Consider the following 24,698-nt stretch of genomic DNA (forward strand, 5'->3'; position numbering starts at 1 on the left):
TCTTCTTGAAGTTGATAGGCATTTTGAATAGTTCAAAGATATTTGACCAAACTGTAGCACGTAAATTCATCCTATGACTTTTGTGTCAATGCAACAAATTGAGCTCTCAGAGTTTATTCCTCAGCTAACTTGTATTACCTGCTTTTTCAGATAAGAAACAATATCAGACACTATTTTGTTGAATCTCCTGCTGTTAAACTGTGTTATGATATTGTAACATGGATGGCAACTCAAGCAGCAATAAGTTACACGGTTGTGCCATTTGTACTGCTCTCTGTAAAACCCTCTTTCACCTTTTACAGGTAAGCAAGTTCTACCTGTTTCCTTTTCTTTCACTTGGAATAGAAGTATTTTCGGTCACAGACGATTTCTAAAGCTATTCTAGTGATACAATTCTAAGATGGATTTGTAGCTGAGTGAACTGTATTTCTAGTGCTTGGATGGTGTGTCTTGTGCTGCTCACACTTTCCTGTCATAACAGACTTATTTTTCAGGAGGCAAGGGAAAAAACCCAGCCAAAAACAAAACCAGAGGATACCTTTGAAATTACTATTTGCCCTTGAACTATTTTATACCAGACTAGATATTGACTTCCCAGAAACAGCCTGTGAAAAAAGTTGAAAGCAGACTTCTGTTCACTTTATACATTATTACAGTCCTAAATAATGTGAGGGAAGACTTAATTTATAATTTTCTCCTTATTTTGCTTTTCTTAAATAAAATACTAATGTTTTCATATCTTATGTGCAAAGTATATCTGTTAGAGTGGTTAGAGTTTCATTGATTTATTATTTCTGGTTTTTTTTTAGCTCCTGCTATTTCTGTCTTCATATTGCCAGCATCCTGGTGTTGTTGGTATTTCCATTGAAAAGAACTCAAAAAGGAAGCAAAAAGCATGAAAGTGTCCAGCCTGTGTGGTCCAGAAAACTAGAAGAAGAAAGTCTTTTGCAAAAGAACAATTATTCCACAACAAATAATAGTTTCAGTCAGAAAGAAGAAATAACCTGCAGATATCAAGCATTAAAACAGTGATTGAGGAAATACTATGATGAATATATTTTGTATGTTTTCAGAAACCCATTTTTAGCACCTTTTAAAGGGGTTTGTATTTGTTTGCAAAGATACTTAGTAAGAAAAGAATGCATTACCTAGGAAAATCACATACAATAGCAAGACTGGAAACAAAACAAATTAACCCCTCCCATGCCATGTCCCTGTGGGTCACGCCTTATATGAAGATATTACCATTATTTCAATGGGCACTCAGGACTTGCAACGTATGTCCATAGGGTCATATGTGTGCCCTTTGCTGAATGTACGTTGTGTATCCCAAGGCACTGATGGGGTGGAATAAAATTGTGTCAGTCTAGGATTAACAAATGGAAATTAATTTTTCCAACTGAATGACTTGCCTTAAACCCTCTATTTACTGAAATATTGTTTCTAAGTGGGTATTTCAAGTGTTATTTTATGTGAAAAGTATTTCAAATATATAACACTATGTGCTATAAAGAAGATAATGAGAGGAAATGCAAAGTCTAGAAGACTTCGGAGTCTTTTAAAGGGAATTGCAATAAGCATCTCAGTATTTGGAGGGTTTTCTTATCTCAAACTATTAGAGTACATTACAGAACTGTAAACATTGATGCCAAATTATAGTTAGGTTTCTTTGATAAAGAGTATCATTACTCTGAATGGATTTAAATGGCCCTTCTGAATGGATTAAAAACACCTGAAGAGTTACCTTTTCCATGGATTGATAGCTCTAGTATATGTTTCTTTTACTTTAAAGTACCTAAACCCAATAATACACTGCCAAGTGGGCTTTGCAGCCAAAGGGGGAAAGACAGCCACAAGGCACAGAAGACAATGTGCAAGCACTGGGATTTCAATGAAAGTGCAGTTTTGCCCTTAAATACCATAAATACTTGTTCTAGAATAGAACTGTTTTACAAAAAGTAATTTTTAATACTTAAAGTTATTTTGAATTTTCAGGCATCAGTTAGTTGATGATGCTTTCAGTATAAAATAGAAAAATTACCTTGAAGCTCCAGCACATGGGTAGTCAAACATGAAATGACTATCACAACCAATTTCTGTATGCTTGATAATTGATAAATCTTTATCCAAAGAAGTGTGTGAATTTGAGGAAAAGCTTTTTCTTTGAATTAGAATTTTAGATGCAAATTTCATGTCATATTTCTGGGTAACAGAATGAAAGAAAGAAATCCTTCAGAATATCTGACTGTCTGAATTATGGAAGTGTGTCAAGGAAACAATGTAGTGGTTATATCTATTTCCAATCATTCATCGTGATGATGGTTAGTGCTAAAGTACTACTGTTAAAGGGCTACATTTTAATTGCATATATTCTGTATTTTCATATAATATTTTAAAGTAAACACAAGATGTTTATCCATGTGGGGTTTATTCTTAATTTTAAACCAGATACAAAATAATACCAGAGAAAAATAATGCAGCTGGTTGATTAATAACTAACAAATGATTGAGAAAATTTTGTCATAATATTTTGAAACCTAAAGTTTTAATCAAATATCTAGCTCCAGTTGGATGAGTATTCTTACTGCCAGAAGTGCAATGATGGTCCTCAGCTTTGGGGATATTGCCACGTAAAAATCATCACAGTACTCCCTGAAGAACCAGACCATAAGTTAGGTCAGAGTTGTTTCCTTGCTGTCATAATTCTCTGGCCCTTGGCTCCTCGCCTAAAACTCCAGGAGGAAGAGAAGATAACTTCCCATATATGTAGGTTAGCACTAATTAATGTACTCAGAAAGGGGGAACTGAATACGAAATGAGGGTGGATGAGTCTGTTTAGGTGAGGAGGGATGTTCATTGTTTCAGTGACAGCTGTATTATCTTCAAAATAAAATAATCTGACTTCTAAATCCTTACTTTGATTGCCCAGGTAGACTTCCCCTTACATAAGGTTGTGGTTGTCATACACTTCTTTGACACCACATTATGGTTTTCTTTTTGTTGATAAAGTAAGGGTATGCTAGTTTGTTTGATCATCCTTGTTAGACACAGAATCAGGAAAGACATTTTTTTGCATTCTGTACTTGAAGGGACATTTACATAAAACAACAGAAAAATATTTCCACATTTCTGGGTGGGTAAGTAGAAATAGGGTTGATTCTTTCAGCATTTGTTACTCTGGAACTTAAAATTCTTCTTGTTGGTGCAGTCTCCAAATTTATTTTAAAAAACCACTTTTGGATGCCAGTACAATGTGCTGTTTTCCTATTTATGTTCTCATACTCTTGATTTACTGTTTTGGCATGTGTGCTGTAGAGGCTAACTAAGTCTTCTTAAGGAAATAGGGAAACAGCTGTAAAGGCTCTCAGAAAATAAGGTTTAGGGTAGACTGGTACTTCAACATGAGTGAATTCAGAGGTACAGTTTTGTTCAGAACTTCTGTATGTAGGGAAGTTGAAACAACTAAGAAAATACATGAATACTTTCATTGAGCACAGGTGGTAAAATACAGGTTTCAAAATTGGACATGACTTTTTTCTTTATGATTTGAACTCATTAAATAATTGCAAGGCAATTATGACAATTAATTAATTCTACACAGAATTTAAGTATAGTGTCCTAGAATTTACCCTTTAAATGCCATTGTTAAATATAAAAGTACTTTGAACAAACATCTGCTCTTAACAAGAATGAATTCTCTTGAGGACTATGGAAAGAACTGTTTTATTTTAATGGCAGCACCCTGATTTTAGTCAGACTGGGGTTTTGATGTTTCTTTCCCTCTGCTTTACTAATTTCTACCTTCCTCTCACACTGGATCCTTTTTATCCATTCAGTCAGAAAGTCAAGAGCAGCCAGCCCTAATGCTTTAGATAATTTTTAGATTTTACACACATCATTTGATAATACTGAATTTGAAAGGATGGCAGTGATTTTTATTGCTCTTCCTGACAAAAATTGTAGAAAGTATATTTCCTATAAATGTTTTGGACATGAAGGAAACATGGTTTTAAAAGTATTCTTTCACTTATTAAATAATGTATATCCAAAAGGTAAAAGTGTTTCCTGTATTGCAGATCAGCACACTATGAAAAGTAAATGCAACATATCATTCATAATTTTACGGTGCTTTGCAGATATTTGCCTATTGTGAACAGTTCATTCAGGCACTTAATGTTGGTTACTAAATGTAGTCACCCCAATAGTAACTATTTGCTTGCTTAGCATGTTTTAACTTTTATGATTCTGTATTAATGAGAGAGATATATATTACATATTTAAATAATACTTTCAGTGGTGCCCACAACTGTTGTAATCAAAAAGGCTTTATTAGCTTTGCAGTTACAGATATGCCCTTCTTATTCAGGAAACTTATTCTTCCCTGGCCATTCCTTAAGTTGACATGTAGACAAGATTTCAGTAATTGGTGACATTTGAAGATGTATTACATGTAAAAATATTGGTATGCATTTCAATATGCTCTTGATTACAAATCACACTTTAGTGAGAAGGCCATGAAGAGACCTTGGTATATTCCCTGCTCTACACTGACTTATACCATAAGTTTTATCAATATAGTAAATTATTTATTAGGGGAATTTTACACTTGAAGAACTTGTTCTGTTTCCCCCAGGGGAATAAGTAATACTAATATAAATGCTAGGCTTGTATGACAGGATGCACACTAGGTAGTTTTGCCTCTTTTGATGGCATTGATTTGGATAGTGGTAAAATGTCTTCTGATGCAGAGGAGATGTTTGAGATCATCACCTCCTGTCTAATTCATATCAAAAGGAATTTTAACAAAATCTAGATTTTTTTTTTTTCTCTCAGAAGCTTTGCAAACAAATTGTTGACAATTTGTTTAAATACGTGGTCAAATGTGTCTTCATGTTTGCATAAAAATATGTAACTTGCACATATGTAAACTTTCACATGTTCAACTTCATAAGTTGGCCTTCAAAGATAAAGAAATTTAAAAGCACAAGTTACTATAATTTGGGCTTTCATTTCCCTTATCTTTAATTCTTTCACTTTGTAATTCTCATTGAATTCTGAAATTGGGCTTGAGAATTTAATTTTCATTGAAAATTTTGAAATACTACCATCTATGTAGAAAAGTGATCAGTGCTAGAAAAACAGATGGAAATAAATTTAAGGATTTTAATATGATGCAGACTATGTATAAAAAAAATACACATTAATTATGTGCTGATTCATGACAGCATTTCACTACATTATTGACCTTTATGTATTTATTTAGGTCAAATAATACTCTGAACTGCACTTGGTGTATTTTTTAATTTTCCTGTTTAAAAATCAATTGACAATAAGTACTTCAATAAGTATTTAAATGCTACTCTAAATAAGCAAGCAGGCATGCTAGTGAATTGAGCCTACTCTCGTAAGATTACCAGGTCTGTCTGCATCTCAGCTCGTTTGTGCTGTCGATCTTCATCCTCAGAGTCTTGGTGGAAAAGGATGGCAGTGGAGGAGTCTCTGGTCAGAACGTGTCCCATCTGTGCCTGGAGGGGTTTGCCACAGTTCCCACAGGGAGCTAACCCTGTGTGCTGAGCTTGGCTGCTTGCTTGTGACCCAGGCTGCAGCTGCTCTATACTACATCTGGCTGGATTTTTGACATGTTTGCTGGCTTAATCTAGACTTTTTGCAAACACCATGAAATCCAGGCATCCACAAACTCACCCTGCAAAGTTACAGTTACAAATACTGCAACACTTGTTTGTTATGGTGAAAGCTAAATGAAAAAAAGATTTCTTAAAAACTTATTTCAGAAGGGGCTTTTTGTAGGTTTTATACAAAACCTGATCTCAAATGTATCAATTTGCATCACATTAAATATTTAAACCACAGTTTTGCTCACTTTAGGTATACAAATGTGCAAAAGCAAATGTTGCCACTTTATCATCATTTGTGCATTAGCTGTGTGTCCAGTGACTTAGACCTGGTCTTGGTTGTAGATGGTTTTAGATTTTCTGAACCCATGTGCATATCCATATAAACATTGCATAAATTTTGAATTGAAAAGCTGTGTGACTTCAGACTGAGATCTGAGGTAGGGCTACTTCTGGAGGAAGGTTTTTGTCTTGCTAGTGACTCAGTCCAGCACCTTATTCCAAACAAACCTCTTGGCAAAAGAGACCTCTGCACAATCTTCTTCCTTCCTTTTGTTCTCTGAGGGGGAGGAACCCCAGGTTGGAGTTTCATTTAGGTTTCACTATAATATGTCATATGAATAGATAGCTGGGGTCCATGGTCTAGCTAGATCAGACTTGAAAACTGGGACAGTGTAATCTGAAACAAAAAAATAGAGAAAATGGGGTGCCTAGAGATTGGTAATCAGAAAGTGCAACACTGCTTATTAAAGGTGCAACAATTACTACAATAAGTTAAGGAGCATTTGCCTATGCATCTTTTGCCTTTCTCTGTGTTTTTCAGTTCTCTTTACATCTTTTCTTTGTACCTTCTTTTGTCCAGTGATGTTGACTATTTCTGTGGAGAATCTGCTGGTGTGTCTTACTGTGACAAAGGTGTCAAAATGCTACAATAGTAATTAGGTAGTTACTCTTAAATCCCAGACCTCAGATGTGTTCTAGATCAGTTAGAAGAGAACATTCAAAATGTATTGGATGAAAAATAGTGTAAGATGGGTAATGTAGCATTATTCAAAGATGTTGTAATAAGTTATTCAATTTAAGAATTTAAAATATGGAACTTTATTCTTTCCTGCCTTGGTTACACATTCAAAGGAATAGTTTTACCTCAATGCAGAAGTAGTTATGCCTCCAACCACCCGTATGTTAAGGTGAGAGAACACCCCTAAAAGTGGATAGCTACAGTATTCCTAAATTTGCCTTTCCTGGTTCAGATTATAATACATTGTCAGTGAATTTCATTTTTATTATTCCAAAATATATATTTTTTAAAAAGTGTTATTTTTCAACAGATCCATAAACTAAGTGTTGGTGTATGGTAAAATTAAAATACCACTGTTAGTTACACTGTGATTGTGATATTTTAATAATTACTTATTTCTAATTTGTCTCAGCAGTGCTGCAAAAGCAGCATGCTGTTATGTTTTAAAGGTGTTTTTAACTTGCCTATAAATGTTCTTTTCTAATTTGTGTCTTTAAATCTGATTAAACTGTAGTTTAAAAAAAGTGAACTTGTTTTTCTAATTTCTGTACTGTCTTTAATGAGTGGTGAAGAACAAAATTATTTTAATGCAGTTTCTCCTTTTAGATTGCTAAATATACATTGCATGCATTTACACTGTTATTTAGAGTGTTCTAGTTCAAAATTGCATTTATTTAGATTGCTTTCTAGAGCTTATATACAAGTATATGTATATAATTATTTTTCAGTAGAGCTAGTAAACAGAATTTTGAGTCTAGCCTCTTGTTACTTGGGAAAGGTGCTTAAGCAGTTTAAACCCTCCATCTCAGAGCACATTGCTACCCGATGAGCACTGCTTCTTCTGGATGTGACAACTGTGGTGTTTTTAGTTTGAGAAATGGAAACCTCATAACTGAGAAATCAAATTTGGTGCTTTGAAGAAGGTGTTGCTTTAATTGCTGGCTCCAAAGAACCAGGGCTAAATGTGTACCATACTTGCTTTTTTTTTTAAATTTGTTTTTTGTTTTGTTTTATTTTGTTTTGTTTTTGCAACTCAGCTACCAGGACTCTGATAAGGCAGTTTCTGTTGGCTGGTGACAGTATGTCAAAGCTGGCTGAAATCCTGAGCCTGCAGGTTTTTATTGTGTGAGCTTAGATTGTTGGAGAATGTAAGAGATATTAGGTGTCACTACTAAAGAGGGGCTATTTCCATCACTTCCTATCTCACTCTGAATAATTTTCTCTTTGTGTTTTGAATTCTCTTTCAGCAAGCAGTATCACAGGAGATGAAAATACTTGCCATTCCAACACAAAGGACTACAGATAGAATTTTAGGCCTGGTGTTGTCATTTTAACCAGAAGTTAGTCTGCAATGGAAATTGCCTTCTCAAATACACATTCACAACAGAGTCAGTCAGGAGTATCAAGTGTCCTCATGAACTAAACATTGCTGCATTTAGTGAAAAACTAATTTGAAGAGAATAAAATAAAACACAGCTTTCTGCTACTAAGTTAAATTGTTAAGTTGCTGCAAAGAAGGAGTCATAATTGAGAACATTCTGGACCCAGCAGATATTTTTTTGTGCCTGTAACTACTTTAGTTCTATTTCAGTAATTCCTGATAACATGCAGGATGTTTCAGTATAGAATACAGAAGTAGTTCTAGGGGGAGATTCTTCAACCTAATTACTAGGTGAGAGTTGGAGATCTGTCCAGAGTTTGGCAACCAGAGCTCTTCCTAAGGTGGTCATATATAGAAGCAAAGGAGTTATTTCTCCATGGAGGCTGCATATGATCTTTCCAAACTGAATAAGTAACAATTGCACCATGTTTCACTGCCTATGTGAATTAGTCACTGGTGGGAAAGTGTTGCTCCTAATCTAAGCATAGGGTAAAATTTAGAAGAGCACAAGGATGTCAGAAGCTGGATCCATCTCTAGCAAAAGTGGGTGATTGTGAATATGGAGGCAGAAAAGGCAGTTTTCTGTAAGGTCCTTCACTGTGTTTGGACAGTTCTTTTTATGCAGGAGGGAAGGAGCTACTGTTTCTCTCTGAAATTTGTAACTACATGGTGAGAACACAGCTAACACTTGATGGGTGGGAACACTATGATATGGGGAATGAGGATTTGGGTGGTGGGAGATTATGAAGTGAGATACTAAACCACAGAAACATAAAATGTTTTGAGTTGGAAGAGACCCATTGGAATTATCAAGTTCAAGTCCTGGCTAGACAGCCTCAAGAGTCACACCATGGGCCTGAGAGCATTGCCCAAACACTTCTTGAACTCTGTCAGCCTTGGTGCTGACAGCTTCCCTGGAGAGCTGGTTCCAGAGCCAACCACCCTCTGGGTGAAGAACCTTTTTCTAACGTTCAGCCTCAACTCCCGACTCAGCTTCATGCTTTCCCTCGGGTCCTGTCACTGTCACCAAGAGAAGAGATCAGTGCCTGCTCCTCCTCTTTCCCACATGAGGAAGCTGTAACTGAATGAGGCCTCTCCTCACTCTTCTCCAGACTGAACACGGCAAGTCACCTCAGCCACTCCTCGCATTTCCTCGGCTCAAGGCCCTTCAGAACCTTCGTTGCCCTCCTTTGGACCCTAACAGCTCGATATCTTTCTTATACCGTGGTGCCCAAAACTGCCCCCAGGGCTCAAGGCCAGGTCCCTTTCCGCGGCGCTGCTTTGCAGCCTCTCGTTCCCCAGTCCGTCCGTACATCAAGCACCAATTTCTCATACCCTTTCCCCCCTTCTTTCCTATCAGAAAGCACCCGGGGGGGAGTGCTGGTGGCTCTCCAGGGCGGTGCCACCCTCTGGGCTGCCCAGCGCTGCGCTCCGGCTCAGCCGGGCCCGCTCTGGCCGCTGTGCCCGGCCGGCGGTGCCGCGGCGCTCCCGGGCAGGGCTGTGCCCGGCCCGCTCTGGGCCGCTGTGCCCGGGCCGCCGTTGCCGCCGCCCGCGGCGCTGGGCGCGGCCGGAGCCGGGCGGAGCCGCCCCCGCGCGTCACGGCCCGGGCGGGCGGAGTGCCGAGGCGGAAGATGGCGGGCGCCGCCGGGCCCAGCTGAGCAGCGCTCGCCGCCGCCGCCTCGCTCCGTGTCAGGCTCCTGCTGGGCCCGGGCAGCCGCCGCAGGGGCCGCATCCGCCCGGCCGTGGGGTAGGTAGCGGCAGGAAGGCGGGGGACATGGGCCGGCCGCGGAAGGGCAGGGGAAGGGCACGGGCTGTGGGGGAGGCGGCGCTCCCGCTGCCAAACAAAGGGCGCCGCGGGGCCGCTCCGGCGGGGCCCGGCGGAGCGCTGCGCTCGGGCCGCCGTGGCTCGTGGGCCCGCTCCCCTCATGCCCCGGCCCCCTCAGTGCAGGGCCGCGGGTCGGGAGCGGCGGCGCGCCCGCTCCGCTCTGCCCTGCCCTGCGTATCCCGGGGCTACGGCGGTGCCGTGACCGGGCTCGCTGTGCGGTGTCGGGGGCACCGCCCCGTGGGTGAAGCGTTCCGCAGGTGCCGCGGGCACGGCCTGGCGTCCCTGTCCCCCCTGTCCCGGGGGTGGAGGAGCCTCTTGTACCGTGTTTCTCTCTTGCTGGCTCTTAAGGGTTCGACTCGTCAGGAAAGTTTTTGACATCTAGTTTCTAAGGTAAAGAATGACAGACGGACTGAGGGTGGGAGGATCCTCCCCTGGTCATAGGGTCCACTCCTTCTCCTCGAATGGGGACAGCAAGAGTGGCTCTCCGGACCGTGCCCACAGGGCTTTGGTGTGCCTCCAAGGAAGGAGCAGCCTCTCTGGGCAGCTTGTGCCAGTGCTGGGTCGCCCCCAGTAACAAAGTGTTTCCTGATGTTCGGTCAGAGACTCCTTTGAATGCAGATGAGGGCAGCGAAGCTGGTGAGGGGCACAAGTCCTGTGAGGAGAGGCCGAGGGAGTGCGGGGGGTGTTTAGCCTGGAAGAGAAGGAGGCTCAGGGGTGACTTTATCACTCTGTACAACTACCTGAAAGGAGGCTGTAGCCAAGGGGGGATCAGCCTCCTCTCCCAGGTAACAAGTGGTAGGAGGAGAGAATGTAGCCTCCAGCTGTGTAGGAGGACGTTTGGGTTGGTATTAGGAAGAATTTCTTCTCAGAAAGAGTGGTTAGACATTGCAGGGGACTGCCCAGGGGGATGCTGGAGTCACTGACCCTGGAGGTGGTTAAGGCAAGACCGCTTAGTGCCATGGTCTAGGTGACAAAGTGGTGTTCAATCGCAGGTTAGACTCAATGATTTCTCAGAGGTCTTTTCCAGCTTAATTGATTCTGTGTTTCAGTTTCTGCCCATTGCTTTAGGTCCTGCCACAGGATATCACTGTCTTAAAGGTAGTGGGGGCTTTGCCACTTCACATATATGCTTAAAAATCGGTTACCTCTCAATAACTTTTGGTAAAGGATTAATGATGGAGTACTGTAACATCTTTTGCTTGAAAAGTGTTTGAATTGTTACCTGATTAATTACCTGCCACTCCTCCCTGCCATCAAGTAGTAAAGACAGCAAAACAGAAGATATTTTTCTGAGATCAGAACATTTAAGAAAACCCATCTTTTTGTCTACTAGATAGCCATCTATTCTTTGTTCTGCCACAGTGTTTATTTAAAAGAAATTGGTTATTCAGAAATTAATATCTGCTTGAAATTCTGTGTGACCACAGCTTATGAAATGGTGCCATATTAGTTTGAAGTTCCACATCACAGCATTCACTCTTTTTAAGTGGAAACATTCCAAAAGATAGATTTTTTTTTTTTTGTCATGTAACTTGTGTCTGTGACTAACATACCCTTGGATTTATGATACAGAGAAACGTGTTGGCCATGTGAGACTGTGTAAGATGACATTGCAGACTTTCTTGTGCTTTTTGTGTATTTTGTACAGGTTTTGACAATTGATTTGTGTTAGTTGGCATAATTTTAAGAAACCCCTTAATATTGGTAACTTTCTGTTTACTTTCTTTTATCTGATGTATTTAAAACCTGAAATAATGTTTTGTAGGACTGAGCACCTTGTGTTTTGTTTAAGAATTGAATTTTGTCTTGGAATTCAGATGTTCTTAGCAATATGTTACTGTTCATTGACCATATTTAAATTTTGTCTCAAAGGTGGACAGATTCCTCTGGTAAAGTATAAATCTGTTGTCAGCTACTTCACACATTATTTTAACTGATTTTCTTAATCAGGGTGGAACATAGGCATGTCTGATAGTTGCTATCATCTGACAACCAGCCCTGCATTTTAAATATAGATTTACATTTTTCTAGTCTTTTATGTGTAATCCCCAGCCTCTTTTGTTTTATTAAAACTAACAAAAAAATCCATCACTACAATATCTGGAAATGGCCGTTGCCTTGAGTGCATGAGGCAGAAAAGAAGGACTTGTGTATTTCCAATTTCTCCTACTTCTTACTGTATGCAGTTTTGATGGTTACAGTAGAGACCTCCTTTTATGCAAATTTTTAAAAGTTATATTATTTTCAGGTTTCAAAAGAAGAATGTCTGTCCAGCTGTAGTTTCTGTGTCTTTTGATATTTTAGAGTTACACAATTTTGTTCTTTGTGATAAAGTAACAAAAAAATAAGGTCATTTAAAAAAAGTCTTCTCACCTGGATAACAGAAATGTGGTTAAGAGAAGTAGAATAAATGTTCCCAGATATATAGGGAAAAGCAGAAATGCAGCATAAGGTCATTAGTCACACTGGAATTTCTGACACTGGAGGAGAAGTGTGGGTGTAGACTACTTATGGAAACTTAGATTTGTTATTTCTCTCTGACTCTGGATACCAGCAATTAATATTTTTAGAGACTCATTTTAGCTGTTCTGAAAATTTCTTCTCTAAACAGAATCCTGGTTGACTCAGTCCCAATAGAAAGAATATTTTAAAATATTTGCCACTTTGTGTGATGCCTGACTTTTGATCTCTTCATGTTTAGGAGGTATATCAGTTTAGGAAGGTATTACAATGAGGTGTCGTAAGGGCTGGGCAATGCTTGTGTGAGTAGATTCTGTGTGCTGTAAGTAAAGGTGATGTTTCAGCATGGTATTAATTCCTTTATACCATCATAAAGCATAAAAATGTGTGAGAATATGAAACTGGCTTATGCTAGTTTTTTATAATAAATGTAATGTGTACAATTCTTACGTTTTACTTTTTTTTAAATTTTAATTTGAAAAGATGGCATTTCCAGTTCTTAAGGGTGAAATGCTGTGCATTCACACATTGGAGTTGTACGTGCTCAGATTTCAGCAGCATAGTAATTATTTCCTTTTATAGTTAGCTGAAAGATCTGCCACAGTGTTGCATGTTGGGAAGGTGGCTTTTGTGTCTGGAAAAGGAAGGAGGAATTAAAAAGTAGACAACAGTTTTTTCATTGTACAATAAAAAAGTACGAATTTAATGTCATTACTATCTTGACTTTTTCTTTTGTTTTCAGTAGGTATTCTCAATAATGCTAGAGTTGTTGACCAGTTTTGACATTTATTCCTAAAAGATCACTGTTTGCACAATTAAAGAAAAAAACATGCAGAAGTTCTATGAAAAAATTGTGATAGTTGGGAAATTTAGTGAGTAATATTTCTTATATGGTTAGGAACTGATAAGAGGTTCTGAGAATACGTAAAATACCTGCAGATTTGAGTTGTCAGGACCTCTGCTGTCAATATTGGTGCTGTTGAGAGAAACTATTTTTTTTTTAAATTGACAAATTCTTGCAGTCTTTCCAAAACTGTGATAATGTTTGTCTGCTTCAGCTCAGGATGCAAGAGCCTTACCAAAACAGGTTAATCCTGTGCAAACATTGCCTTCACCTGAGCATTTGTGCACTTTATATGATTTCATAGTTCTTGGTGTGTTGTTAGTTTTGTAAAATACCAGGATTTGCTGCGCAAGGGCATGGTGAGATTTTCAAGCTTGAAAGTTTGGATTGTGGATGAAGAGCAGGTTTTTGCACTGGAAATTAGCTCACTTAGGTGGGAGAGAAAAATAACAGCATTTATCCTTATTGGAAAGGGGATTGGTTTCCAAATAGAATCCTGGTTTTAACTTAAATTTTTGTTATAGGTTGTGAAAATACTTCTGCTGTGTCAAAGAAAGTAAATATGTTAATTGAGCAATTAAGGACCATTTATGTATAGGATGTTCTTGAATGATACTGGTTTTGCACTGTATTTCTGAAGTTTGTCAGGGATTAAGTTCTCATCCTTTAATTTGGTCAAGAGTAAGCCTTAGTTTTCTTTTTATTCTGGGTTGTTTGAAAAGTGTATCAATATATATTTCAGGAGCTTTTCTCATTACAGGGACCAGAGTAGAATTACTTCTCTAGCCAGAGACTGTTCCTCAGAGTCTTGCTTCAGTTTTTATGATTACTTAAAAGAAATCTGAAGCATTGGAAGAAAAGCACTCCTGTGAACTTTGAGTACAATGCCTAATTTTCATAACATAGTAAGGTACATTTTGATTAATGAAAAGGTGGACTGTGACTGTATTCAGCTGATGTTGAGTTGCTGTCATGAGTGTATCATGAACAGACCCAGTCAGGCTTATTTCAGGCATGTTCTTTGTTCTTGGTGGGGAAAAAATAAAGCAAAGTTTCCACTAACCTTAATACTACCATTTTTAAATGTAACTTTGTTTCTGGAATGGTGGGGAGAATTTTGTTTGTTTGGTGGTGGTTGTTGTCCCTAAACTGTGCTTTCCTAATGCCCTCCAGTGATGTTAATCTTTAGGATGCTCTAAGAAGCTTGCCTGAAAAAGGGCAAATAAAAGCATGAGTGTTTAAAATGCATAATTACAGTATTTGATCTTGTGATTCTTGTTTTTATCAAATAGACTGTTACTCATTCTAAGAAGGGGATGTTTTGTGACAGTGAAGCATAGGGGACAAGAAATATTAATATTTTTGGACCTGTTTCACTGGTACAAATCTTTTATTATTTATGAAGGTAATATTAACATGGAGTTTATAAACACATCTCTGGATGTGTTCACTGACATCAGGTGTTTTGCTCTTAGTCAGAGGTTTAAGCTGTCCCTAAGGATTCAGCTCTGCATGGAGGCAGAAGCTGCAGTCCCCAGCTGGGATTTCTGAAGCAGGATGCTTATCTACAGTGCAGCAGGGCTAACTCTGCCTTTTGGAAGTATGCCCATAGGGAACATCAAGGGAAGAATCTTACTTTGAGGAAAAAGCAATGCTGAATACTTTCTTTCTTTTCACACTAGCGAAGAATTAATTGGTGAAGTTTGGATAGCAACTGCAGAGTGTAAATCATTTGGTGAGACATTTTTAGTCATGCTTTGGGGATTTTCTTAATACAATTTTCAAATTTAATATTTGGTATGGAAAATAGCATGGGGATTGAAGGTAAAACTACAGGAGAGAAGCTGGGAGATAACACAGGAAAAGCAAAAAATGCCTGTGGTGGCAGTGGAGCTAGCAGCAAACCACATTTCATGGATTTCTGTTGTCATATGTAAAAAATAATGGGAGGAATACAGGTGTATGTGAATATCTAATGTCATTTTAGGTGCCTGAGAATATCTGAGACACCTGCCTAAGGCTGTAAGATGCTGCTGTAGGCTGTAAGGGAGGTGGGCTGTCCTGGGCTGGCAGCTGGATGCCAGGCAAGATGCTAACTTTCCTGGTATTTTTAGTGTCTGAAATGGCAGTAGGAGCCAGTGTGTCCACACTGAGTCAGTAAAATTGCCATTTCTTTTCAAACCTTTCGTATTTTGTGTGGATTAGTGGGTTTTCTGTTTTTAAGTTTGCAACCTCTCAATTGGCTCTTCCTCCTACTGAAAAAAATGGAGACAAAAATAATAACACCACTGTTGTGCTGCTCACCCCCTTTGATGGTAATTTAACTGTATGGTAAATGTGGCAGACCTTTTGTGCTCTTAGTTTATTTATAGCTTTCTTGTGGGACAGACTGGCTGCTTGGGCAGTGCCTAGGAAAACTGCTGCTGGGCTTTATGTATCAAATCTATACTGGTTTTAGGTGTGGGTTTTAAACGGTGTCTGTAGTTTCTTTTGTCACTGGGCATTCATGTGCACTTGAATTTCATTTGCATGTGCATTTCATTTGCATGTGAGGTATTAACTGGCCTTATTTTGAACAAGGCCTTTCTGTGTGTGAGTCATCTGATGGCTGCAGTGCTGTAGGTGAGCTCAGGTAGTATCTAACATACCTTCACAACAGTGTGTATGACTATATATCCTTCCTTGGTAAAGGAGAAAGGATGGTGTTGCAGACTGTGTAAGCAGTTTAAGGTAGAGCTGGATTATTTGATTTAAATCTTCAAATCTAAACTTACTTCTCTGTGCTAAGCACATGGAAGTTCTTGCTGGATTCCTCTCATCTCTTTTTTCCCACTTCAGTTGGAAGCACAGAAAAATTCATTGTCTGCTTTGATTTGAAAATAAAAGTAAGAATATTTTCCTGGGAATCCACTAGTCTATGGCTTCTCCCTGGGAGAGAATAGCCTAAGCAGTGGGCTTTAGCTAACACTAAACTGGAGGTTTTCCTCTGCTGTTAGAAGAAAAAGGCAGAGAGCATGATCATGTCAGCCACTGGTGAGGAGAAAGGTATGTAAGGATGGTGGAGCCCCATGACCTCTTCTGCCTCCAGTGAAACTTAAATTTTGACTCAGCTTCTGTCCCTGTGTGTGTGTAAATTTGGCACAGTAGTACTACTGGTGCTGTGAACTTACTGGGCACAGCTTTTTAGGAAGTCTGAAATGGTTCTTAGTGGTCTGCCTTAAGAAAGAAAAACCTTTGCTGTCTTGCATATTAGAAGTTAAAAACATAATCAGTTAACAGAAGCAGTGTTACATTTGACTCTTGAGTTAACAATGTGCCATCACATGCAGTCATGTCTGCATAAAGTTGGTGATAACTGATTAGTAAGTCGTGTTTCTCAGAGTTCCATATGGCTGCAGATTAGATAGCATCACTGTATTTTGTAATGCTGATTAGTCTCAATGCTCTGCTTACACACATCAAGGATAAGAATTATATTTAAATAGTATATATAAAGTATGTAGCATAAACAGATATTCCTATAATGTTGTATATACTTATGTGCATTCCATTCAAAATATTTATTTAGACAGCACAAAACAGGTAGAATAATTTCTGTAATTTTCTATGAATTAGAGAGAGTTAAGAGTTTTCATGGAAACGTAGTGCCTTTTAATGCACATCTCCAAAGTGTTTTGTTGAAGAGAATGGCAGGTGTTTGTACCCAGCCAATAACTTATTAGCATATGCAATTCCTGCTTTCTAATGTCAAATGTCATAGCTGTTACTTATGCTTTGTTGTTTTTTTTCTTTCCTGAAATACAGGCAAGCTTTGTTATCTAGAAGCCCTTTAAATAGTGTGTGAAGATGGCGAGTCTGATGAGTCAGAGTCTGTTGACCTACGTAGAAGAAGGAAATGTTCCTGCTCTGAAAGCACTTCTTGAGAAATGCAGGGATGTTGATGAGAGAAATGAGGTAAGATGATTTTTGAAAAGGTCAGTTTCACGTTGCTGTTTATTAACTATAGAATGAATAATCAGTGAGATCACACTGGTTATTTAATATACAAATTTCAGTTTTGTTTTGAAGTGATTGCTTACCTATGCATAACCTAAACACTGCATGTTTAGTCTCTGACAGCTCCTCAAGCATCTTTCATAGTATCTGCTTTCTAGAGTGTTCTGAGCTGGAAAATGCAGCTCTATCCTTACTCTGTGAATGGAGTTCATACCTGTATTTCTCTGGCTAAGAATTGTTTCCTAGCTCACAGATCCAGCTGCATATGCCCTGTTCATGTTGTGGTGAAACCTGGTATGATGATAACCCTTGCCTCACATCATGGTTTTCAGTCAAGAGATGCTTTGCTATACAATCCAAATTAAGAGCTTGTATTGCAGCTTAGATGAGCATATGCTCATCTAGTGGAAAAATAGGTATCCAAGAAGCAAGTCTAGAGTTTACCAGGAGTACACAAAAGTTGTGATACACAATAGGGAGTATATATGGCAGTTATTCAGAATCTGTTTTTTTGATAATATTTCAAATCTGCATAAGATGGAAAGAATATTTTTTTGGAAAGAAGTCCAATAGTGTATGTTACTCAAACCCAAAAAGCATCATGCAAGTGTGAAAACAATGTACAGAATTTAGCCTTACTGTCATTGTTAGATCTGGTTTCAGTTAAGACAGTTTTCTTTCATTGTTGGCACATTCGTTCCATGCTGTGTGTGCACATATGCTGAGGCATTTCAGATGGGAGAATTTTTAAGTTTCAGAGCATACACATGAACCTCACCACCTGGCATGTAGCATATCTGAGAAGGGGAATGTCTGTTTCCTCTGCTGGCAGTTCCTTTCAGCAACATGGCCGAAATCAGACAGATCGTATTGATTTTATCAAGTGTCACTGCCTTCACCTTCTTTTCTAAATTTTTCTTCACTTTTTGGTGGGACTAAATGTAGTTCTGGGTTTCATTAGCTGCCTTTTTTGCAGAGATCATTTCCCTGATACCTATTGTTTTCAGTCTTCTTATCTGTTTCATTGGAGGAGGTAATTTCTGCAGTCAGACGTGTGGTTTGCATCAGTTTCAGACCCCTTGCGGGCATGCTCTGTATGTATAATAAGAGGATTTTTGTTTAAATGATAGCTCTTCCTTGGAAATCAGTGGCTTTGAGTGCTGTTCAGTTTCCATTTTTGGACCTGCCAAGACATCTTTTCTTCTTGGGTTAAAGGAAAATACCAAAAGGAGAGTGCCTTTGGAGATCTAAAAAGATTGCTGGCAAGCTAAGGTTTGCTAATGCCAGGACCTCCCAGGCTGCAGTGACTTGTGACTTGGTCGGATCACCCACATTGTTACCAACCCTTTGTATCTCCACTGTGGTCAGTTGCCAGAAAAGCTGGGATGTCCCAGTCAGTTTGTGTATGAACAGTTTTATTGCATTAACACCACCAGTTTCAGTTAAGTGGAGCAAGTCTCAGCCTCTCTGCCTTTTCTCTGCACATCCTTCTGCTTGTGAGATTTTTTCTCTCTCATACCAGACACATGAATTAACAACTAATGATAGATGCTTGCTTTGTGTGATGCAGTTTGATCCTAACAGCCTCCACTTTCCCTTGATGTGCCTTTCTTTCTGCTCTTGGTACTAAAGGAGCTTCTGAATGTTTAATTCTGAGTCTTCTGTTCTCTCACGGGTTGCGAGACTGCTGACCTGTGAAGTGATGCTACTAATTGGTTTCCCCAAAAAGATGCAGATGTGCTCCTTTATAATTTGGTTATTCCAGCACTTACACTGAGCTGTGATGTACAGATAGACAGTACTTGATGTGTGAGAGAAATATGAGCTTTTAGTTGTTGTGGAGTGTCTAGATTCTTGGACAACTTTTGAGAATTAATCTGGAGGTCACAGATACAATAATTGTCTTTTGTTTCTGTATTGGTGAAATCTTTGTGATGGTTGCTAAAACCTTATAACATTATACTTACATTTGGGAGTCTTCTAACAAAAAGAGAAGGATGTTTTCAGTACCCCTAAAGAAAATTTTACATCTGTTTCAGAAAACTAAAGCCAGTCTGCAGCTGTATGACACTTCTTACAGAAGGGAATAATTTTACCATCCATAGCCTTTTCTTATCCAGACATACTTTTATTTGGAATGTATTATCTTTTTGTGTTACCCACTTGTGGAAGACAATCAGAGTGATAGCAATAGTAACTGTTGAGGAGGTGAGAAGAATGGTCAGGCTAAAATAGGGGGTTCCAAGCACTGCTTGGAAGGAATCCTGGGAAATTACCTAGTCCTGTGTCCTGAGGTGGGTTGGCTGGAGCCAGCTGGAATTGCTTGTGTCTGGTGCAGGACAGTCCCAGCCTCTCTTCACAAAGATTCAGTGCAGTTCCCTCTGGACATCCCAACCAGACACCAGTACTCAGGGCAGTAAGGTTCTGTCTGCCCAGCCTGTCAGTGCCCTCTGCATGACAGCACAAGCTGCTCTCTGCCCCTCCCAGCTTTGTCCAGGCTGCCAAGGTGCTGCGGGTGCACTCTGTGCCATTGCCCCAGTCCTTCATGAAAGGGTTAAATGGGATCCCACTATTGATTCCCTGGTGACTGGCCTCCAGCTGGACTTTGTACTGCTGATCCCAGTGCTCTGAGCTCAGCACTGCAGCCACTTTCAGTCCACCTCACTATCCATGTGTCTAGCTTGTTCTTCATTAAGTGTTGTTGTGGGAGACAGTGTTGAAATCCTTGCTAGATATGGCATAAACAATGTCTCAGCTCTGCCTGCACTGACCAATGATGTTGTCACAGAAGGAAGAGTGGTCAGTCAGGATTTCTGTTTTCTCCTCCAAAGACAGCTGTTCTTTTCTAAAAAGTAGCATCTTATTTTCTCTTGATTTTTTTGAACATTTTAATTCCTTTTTTTTAATGACCAGACCTAAAACTACTTCTTGTTGATACAAAATATAATTTAGGATCTAAAAGCAATGGTGTCCTTTTGAATGTATACAATGTGCAGTTATAACATAAACTTACATGAGGGCATAATTTTTCTTTGTGAAAAATTACCTTAAAATATAATTACATAAGGAACAGCTGATGGGCCAGAAAGCATTTTTGAAAGAATCCATGCATTTCTGTGATTTTGTGTGTGTAAAGAGCAGAAAGAGTCATCAAGTATCTTTAGTAATCGTGTGTTAATAGTTTCAATTATGGAGATTAGTGGTATTACTGGATTGTGATTCTGCATTGATTTTTATTCTTTCCAGGGCAACTGCTGGTATATAGCTCCTAACATGTAGCATTTGCATTATTAAAAAACTAGTTAATTTGAGTTTTCTATATGGTGGAGAGAAAAAACAGAAACAAGGTCAGGAAAACTCTTAATTTTTAAACTTGTAATTAATAAATTTACTGTAAAATTTAGCAAGTTTTACTTTTCAGCATACAGAACAATTACATCTCAAAAATTTGCTGACAAAAAAGTAGGCTGATGGAAGAGTGACAGATTCTAACTGACTTTAAAAATACTTCTGAAGGCAAATAAACCGGATTTTCTTTCTTTCATCTTCCCTGAGATGAGACTGTCTGCTAAGAACCTGTGTTGCAGAGGACAGGAGTGATGTCTGTATTTCCTGTGCTGTGAGATAAAAGTGGGGTATATAACCTGACTATTTTTTGCGAGGTTTTAGCAACTGTTCCTCTGAATCAGTGTGCATGTTTTAATCTCTGTTGTGGTTTTTAAGGTAGATATATTTCTTTATTAATTTTTTTACAATGTGAATGAGTTATTCCAAGTTGTAGAGATGTCTTCAGCGAGGAGATCATTCAAAAAGGTACATATTTAATAATGTAACTTTTTTCCTTTTAGTAGCCCTTTTTAATGTCTGAAATGTTAGGGATTTTTTGTGTTTATTTGATAATCTCCCATGGACAGGATATTCTCCATTTTTATTGCAAGTATGCCATGTGGTTTCACCACCACTCCTTCTTGCTACTTCTCAGTGGCAATTAAAAATGGAAACAATGTTGCTCTGTAGTTTCTAGGTTTTATTGTGTGGGTATGTGTGTCATTGTCATCATTTCCCAGTGCATCTATTTTCCTGTCACTTTGATTTCAGAATGGCCAGACTCCACTTATGTTGGCTGCTGAGCAAGGCAATTTAGAAATTGTCCAGGAGCTTCTCAAGAAGGGAGCTAATTGCAACTTGGAAGATGCAGTAAGTATTAGTGTTTTATGGGATGGCACCTAACAGTGAAAGAACAAGAACTTTCAAGAGGCAGGTGAAGAGAGGGAATTTAGGTTAGTGTTGAGCTTGGGGGTGGGAAAAAGCAGGTGGAAAATGATGACATATAAGAGACATTTTATACAAAATTGCTTAGGTCTTGTATTTCTCTGGCCCTCATGAAGAGCAGGGATATTCCTCCGATGCTTTAAACATCTTGATCTCTGCTGCATTTGCTGGTGTTTCTTCTGGGAAAGTAGAATAGAGAAATACAGCATCAAAGATGAGGTCCAAGTGATTTTGCTGATCTCAGTGTTGTTGAGGAATGTCAGTGGTTTGAATTTTTATTTGTTTGGTGTTCTTTAATTTGGTTTTGATGTTTTTCCAGTAAATACCTAGAGAGAATTTAGTTTAAAGGTTTATTTCAGAACAGTGGCAGAGGGGTTTCACATTTGTGAATTGTCTTTGTGCCTCAGCAAAAGAGGTTGACTCCAGATGAAAGATGCTCAAAAGGGGTGAATAGAACAGAGATATTGTTAGAAAGTTTTGAAAGATCTGTTTATTCCAGTGAGGAGTGATAACCAGGAAAAGGATATCACTTGTTTTTTTTACTTCTGCACTTAGTTTAAGTGTAGCAGCATGGAGATCCAGGAAAGGTCTTCTGTGGAATCTGTTACCTAAAAAATCCAAATCAACCAAAACCTACCAACCAACCAAGTGTCTATTGTTATGAGACATTTTATTACAGTTGCAGTAAATGCCACAATTTCTATACTTCTAGGAAGAACAGCTACCTTATAAACTGTTGCTATATTTTACAAGTGTGTAGCATATAAAGAATCAATCCACACCTGGATGAGCTTTGAGCAGTGAGAGGGAAATAAGCATAATGCAAGGGGAAATACATCTTCCTGAAGTGATCAGAAGTGTGAAAAGCTGTGGTCTGGATTACCCTGCATATCAGTCCCTTGAGTGCTGTCACACACTATATGTGGAGACTTAATGCCACTGTTTTCTGTGGTCTTGGTTCCCTCTCAGCAGTTTTCAATACTTTGACCTCATTTTCTAATCCTTTGTATGTGCTGCTTCCTCCATATATTTATTAAGATAACCTGCAGTGAACTGAGGAGTGGAAAGGGCTAGATATTGGGTAGGAGAAGACATAACTGGAGGGGAGATTTGGAGTAGTTGTTCTGTATTTCCACGTGTGTAACTGGCACACTGTGAGTTTATTAGTACTATTCTTATTTTTTTAAAGGACAACTATTTTAAGGGCTTCTGTATGTATTTCCTGTTGTGGATTGAACATTTGGAAAACGAGGTTACTTGTATTGAAATATTGAATATTACTTTATAATATTTTTTCCTTTTCTTCTAGGATAACTGGACAGCTCTTATTTCAGCAGCTAAAGAAGGACATGCAGCTATCGTAGCAGAGCTACTCAATTATAATGTCAGTTTGGAGCATCGGGATTTGGTATGTGTTGGCTTAGTGTAAAAATAAAATAGAAAAACAGTTCTGTGAGTTGGAGACTTTTACTCTGGGAAAGTGGACACTACAGTCCAGCTCATCTAAAGAGTTATAAAAGCTGCTGACATGAGTGTGAGGTTAGCTGGCCCTGAAGAGCCATTGACAGAAGATGTCAACTGTCCCCATTGACAGAAGATGGAAGTAGGTATCTGTAAGGGCTAATTTTGTTCTGCTTAAGTTAAAATGTGAAAAACCACTAGGGATGAGTTCAAGTGCTTCCTTTAATTGAAGTTGCACTCTGTCTGAAAGCTGAAGCATGTTCACTAACCAAGATGTTTTGGTTAACATTAAGCACATTCGCATGGCCAAGTGCTTGATTTCTACACCTCTGCCAATCAGAGGGATCTTTCACATCTCCAAAAGTGTATTATAAAGAAATAAATAAAAACTGTGCTTACAGTTATTGGAGGCATACTGTTATTTAAAAATTATATTTGTTTACCTGACCTATCAAATGCCTTAGGCAGTGAAACCTCATTGTCTCCTAGCTTACGAACTTAAATGAGCACACCAGTGTAGTTTGAAATTAATTGCTCTTATTACTCCCTGCTACAAAAATCAAAAGTAAACTTCGCATGTTAATTGATTTGCAATCTAGACTTTGTTTTAAGATATTTATGTGTTTATTGGGTTTTTTTGGTTTTGTTTTTTTTTTTTTAATCCAGTGGTTGGATTTGTATGCATTTGAAATCTGAATTCAGTGTTCAGCAACATTAAGAACATGATGTTTTCCCAGGTTGTGCATATAACAGGAAATTGGTACTTCCATGCAGGAGCTTATTATTTATTCTGAATAAATAGGATTACAACATTGTGTGGTCAGTCCTTACTATATTTTGAATTTGCAGAATAGTTTTGGGACAAATACAAAATGAAATAAAAGTCATTAGTTATATTTCTATGTATTTTTCAGTTTTTACAATTCTGTTTGCTAGGGAGGATGGACTGCCCTGATGTGGGCATCATACAAAGGCCGTACTGAAGTGGCTAAACTGCTGCTTGAGAAAGGAGCAAATCCAAACATCACAGGCATGGTAAGTTTTAGTTTAAACATCTCCTTCTCCCAAGTGTTTGAAGTCCTGAATTGTACACTCATCTCATTATCTTGATCAAATATTTTGTATTTTTTTGCAGTATGACATTTTTTACTGTCCTTTATAATGAGCTTACTTTAATAATCTGTGTGAGTGCCACTGGCTTTTTTAATAATTTTGAATTTTTTTAATTGAAGCAAATGAGTGTATAGCTCATACTGAGATTCAAATTATCAGGAGAGGAATTCATGGAAAAGATAAGTAGTGTATCTAATGTTACTTATGTAACAACTGTCATTTTTCTGCATCTCTAGAAGTTAATGGAGTAACTAATGTGTGCAATGTAGAAACCATAATTTGCTTTAATTGTTCCATAATAATTTAGATTATATGAACATATATCATTCATATTGGAGAATTTAAAAAACCTAAGATTTTGAGATTTAGTTCATTTGTAAGCATTTTCTACAAAAGTGTAGGCACTGAACAATTTCTTTATACTGACAGTTCTCTGCACTTTGAGACAATGAACAGTGAAGGTAGAACCCCAGTGGCCAGAACAACCTTTGTGATGATTGATTTTCTCATGTTTATATATGCAGTGTCTGTGTGCATGGCACAACTCCTCTGTAGTCCTCATTACTTAGGGGTATTACACGGCTGCCTATGGCTTCCTTTCTGCCTTACAACTGTTCCTATTAAGACAAGGGTGTGAATTTACAAACCTTGTTTAAAGCGTTATAAAGCAAAACTGGTTCAAAACAGTGGAC

The 24,698-nt window shown here is 38.5% G+C and overlaps 2 protein-coding genes across 10 annotated transcripts in view; both read left to right on the top strand.

Annotated features, from left to right (window-relative positions):
- Positions 1 to 7,183, top strand: part of MBOAT2 (membrane bound O-acyltransferase domain containing 2) — a 92,446-nt gene extending 85,263 nt beyond the window's left edge. For all 3 annotated transcript variants that reach the window (XM_064412004.1, XM_064412002.1, XM_064412003.1), the window contains 2 exons: positions 151 to 302; positions 810 to 7,183. In XM_064412004.1, coding sequence (XP_064268074.1) covers positions 151 to 302; positions 810 to 1,032 — 375 coding nt within the window. In that variant the 3' untranslated portion in view covers positions 1,033 to 7,183. The remainder of the gene's footprint in view (positions 1 to 150; positions 303 to 809) is intronic.
- Positions 7,184 to 9,006: 1,823 nt separating this feature from the next.
- KIDINS220 (kinase D interacting substrate 220) overlaps positions 9,007 to 24,698 on the top strand; it is a 75,323-nt gene continuing 59,631 nt past the window's right edge. For 4 of the 7 annotated variants that reach the window (XM_064411994.1, XM_064411999.1, XM_064412000.1 and 1 more), the window contains exons 1-5: positions 9,625 to 9,782; positions 16,969 to 17,118; positions 21,259 to 21,357; positions 22,742 to 22,840; positions 23,830 to 23,928. In XM_064411994.1, the coding sequence (XP_064268064.1) occupies positions 17,011 to 17,118; positions 21,259 to 21,357; positions 22,742 to 22,840; positions 23,830 to 23,928 (405 nt within the window). In that variant the 5' untranslated portion in view covers positions 9,625 to 9,782; positions 16,969 to 17,010. Of the gene's footprint in view, positions 9,158 to 9,624; positions 9,783 to 10,112; positions 10,251 to 16,968; positions 17,119 to 21,258; positions 21,358 to 22,741; positions 22,841 to 23,829; positions 23,929 to 24,698 lie in introns of those variants that run through there. The other 3 variants (XM_064411996.1, XM_064411995.1, XM_064411998.1) reach the window with 3 other exon arrangements.

This window comes from Passer domesticus, chromosome 3, assembly GCF_036417665.1.
Source record: "Passer domesticus isolate bPasDom1 chromosome 3, bPasDom1.hap1, whole genome shotgun sequence".
Classification (NCBI taxonomy): Eukaryota; Metazoa; Chordata; class Aves; order Passeriformes; family Passeridae; genus Passer; species Passer domesticus.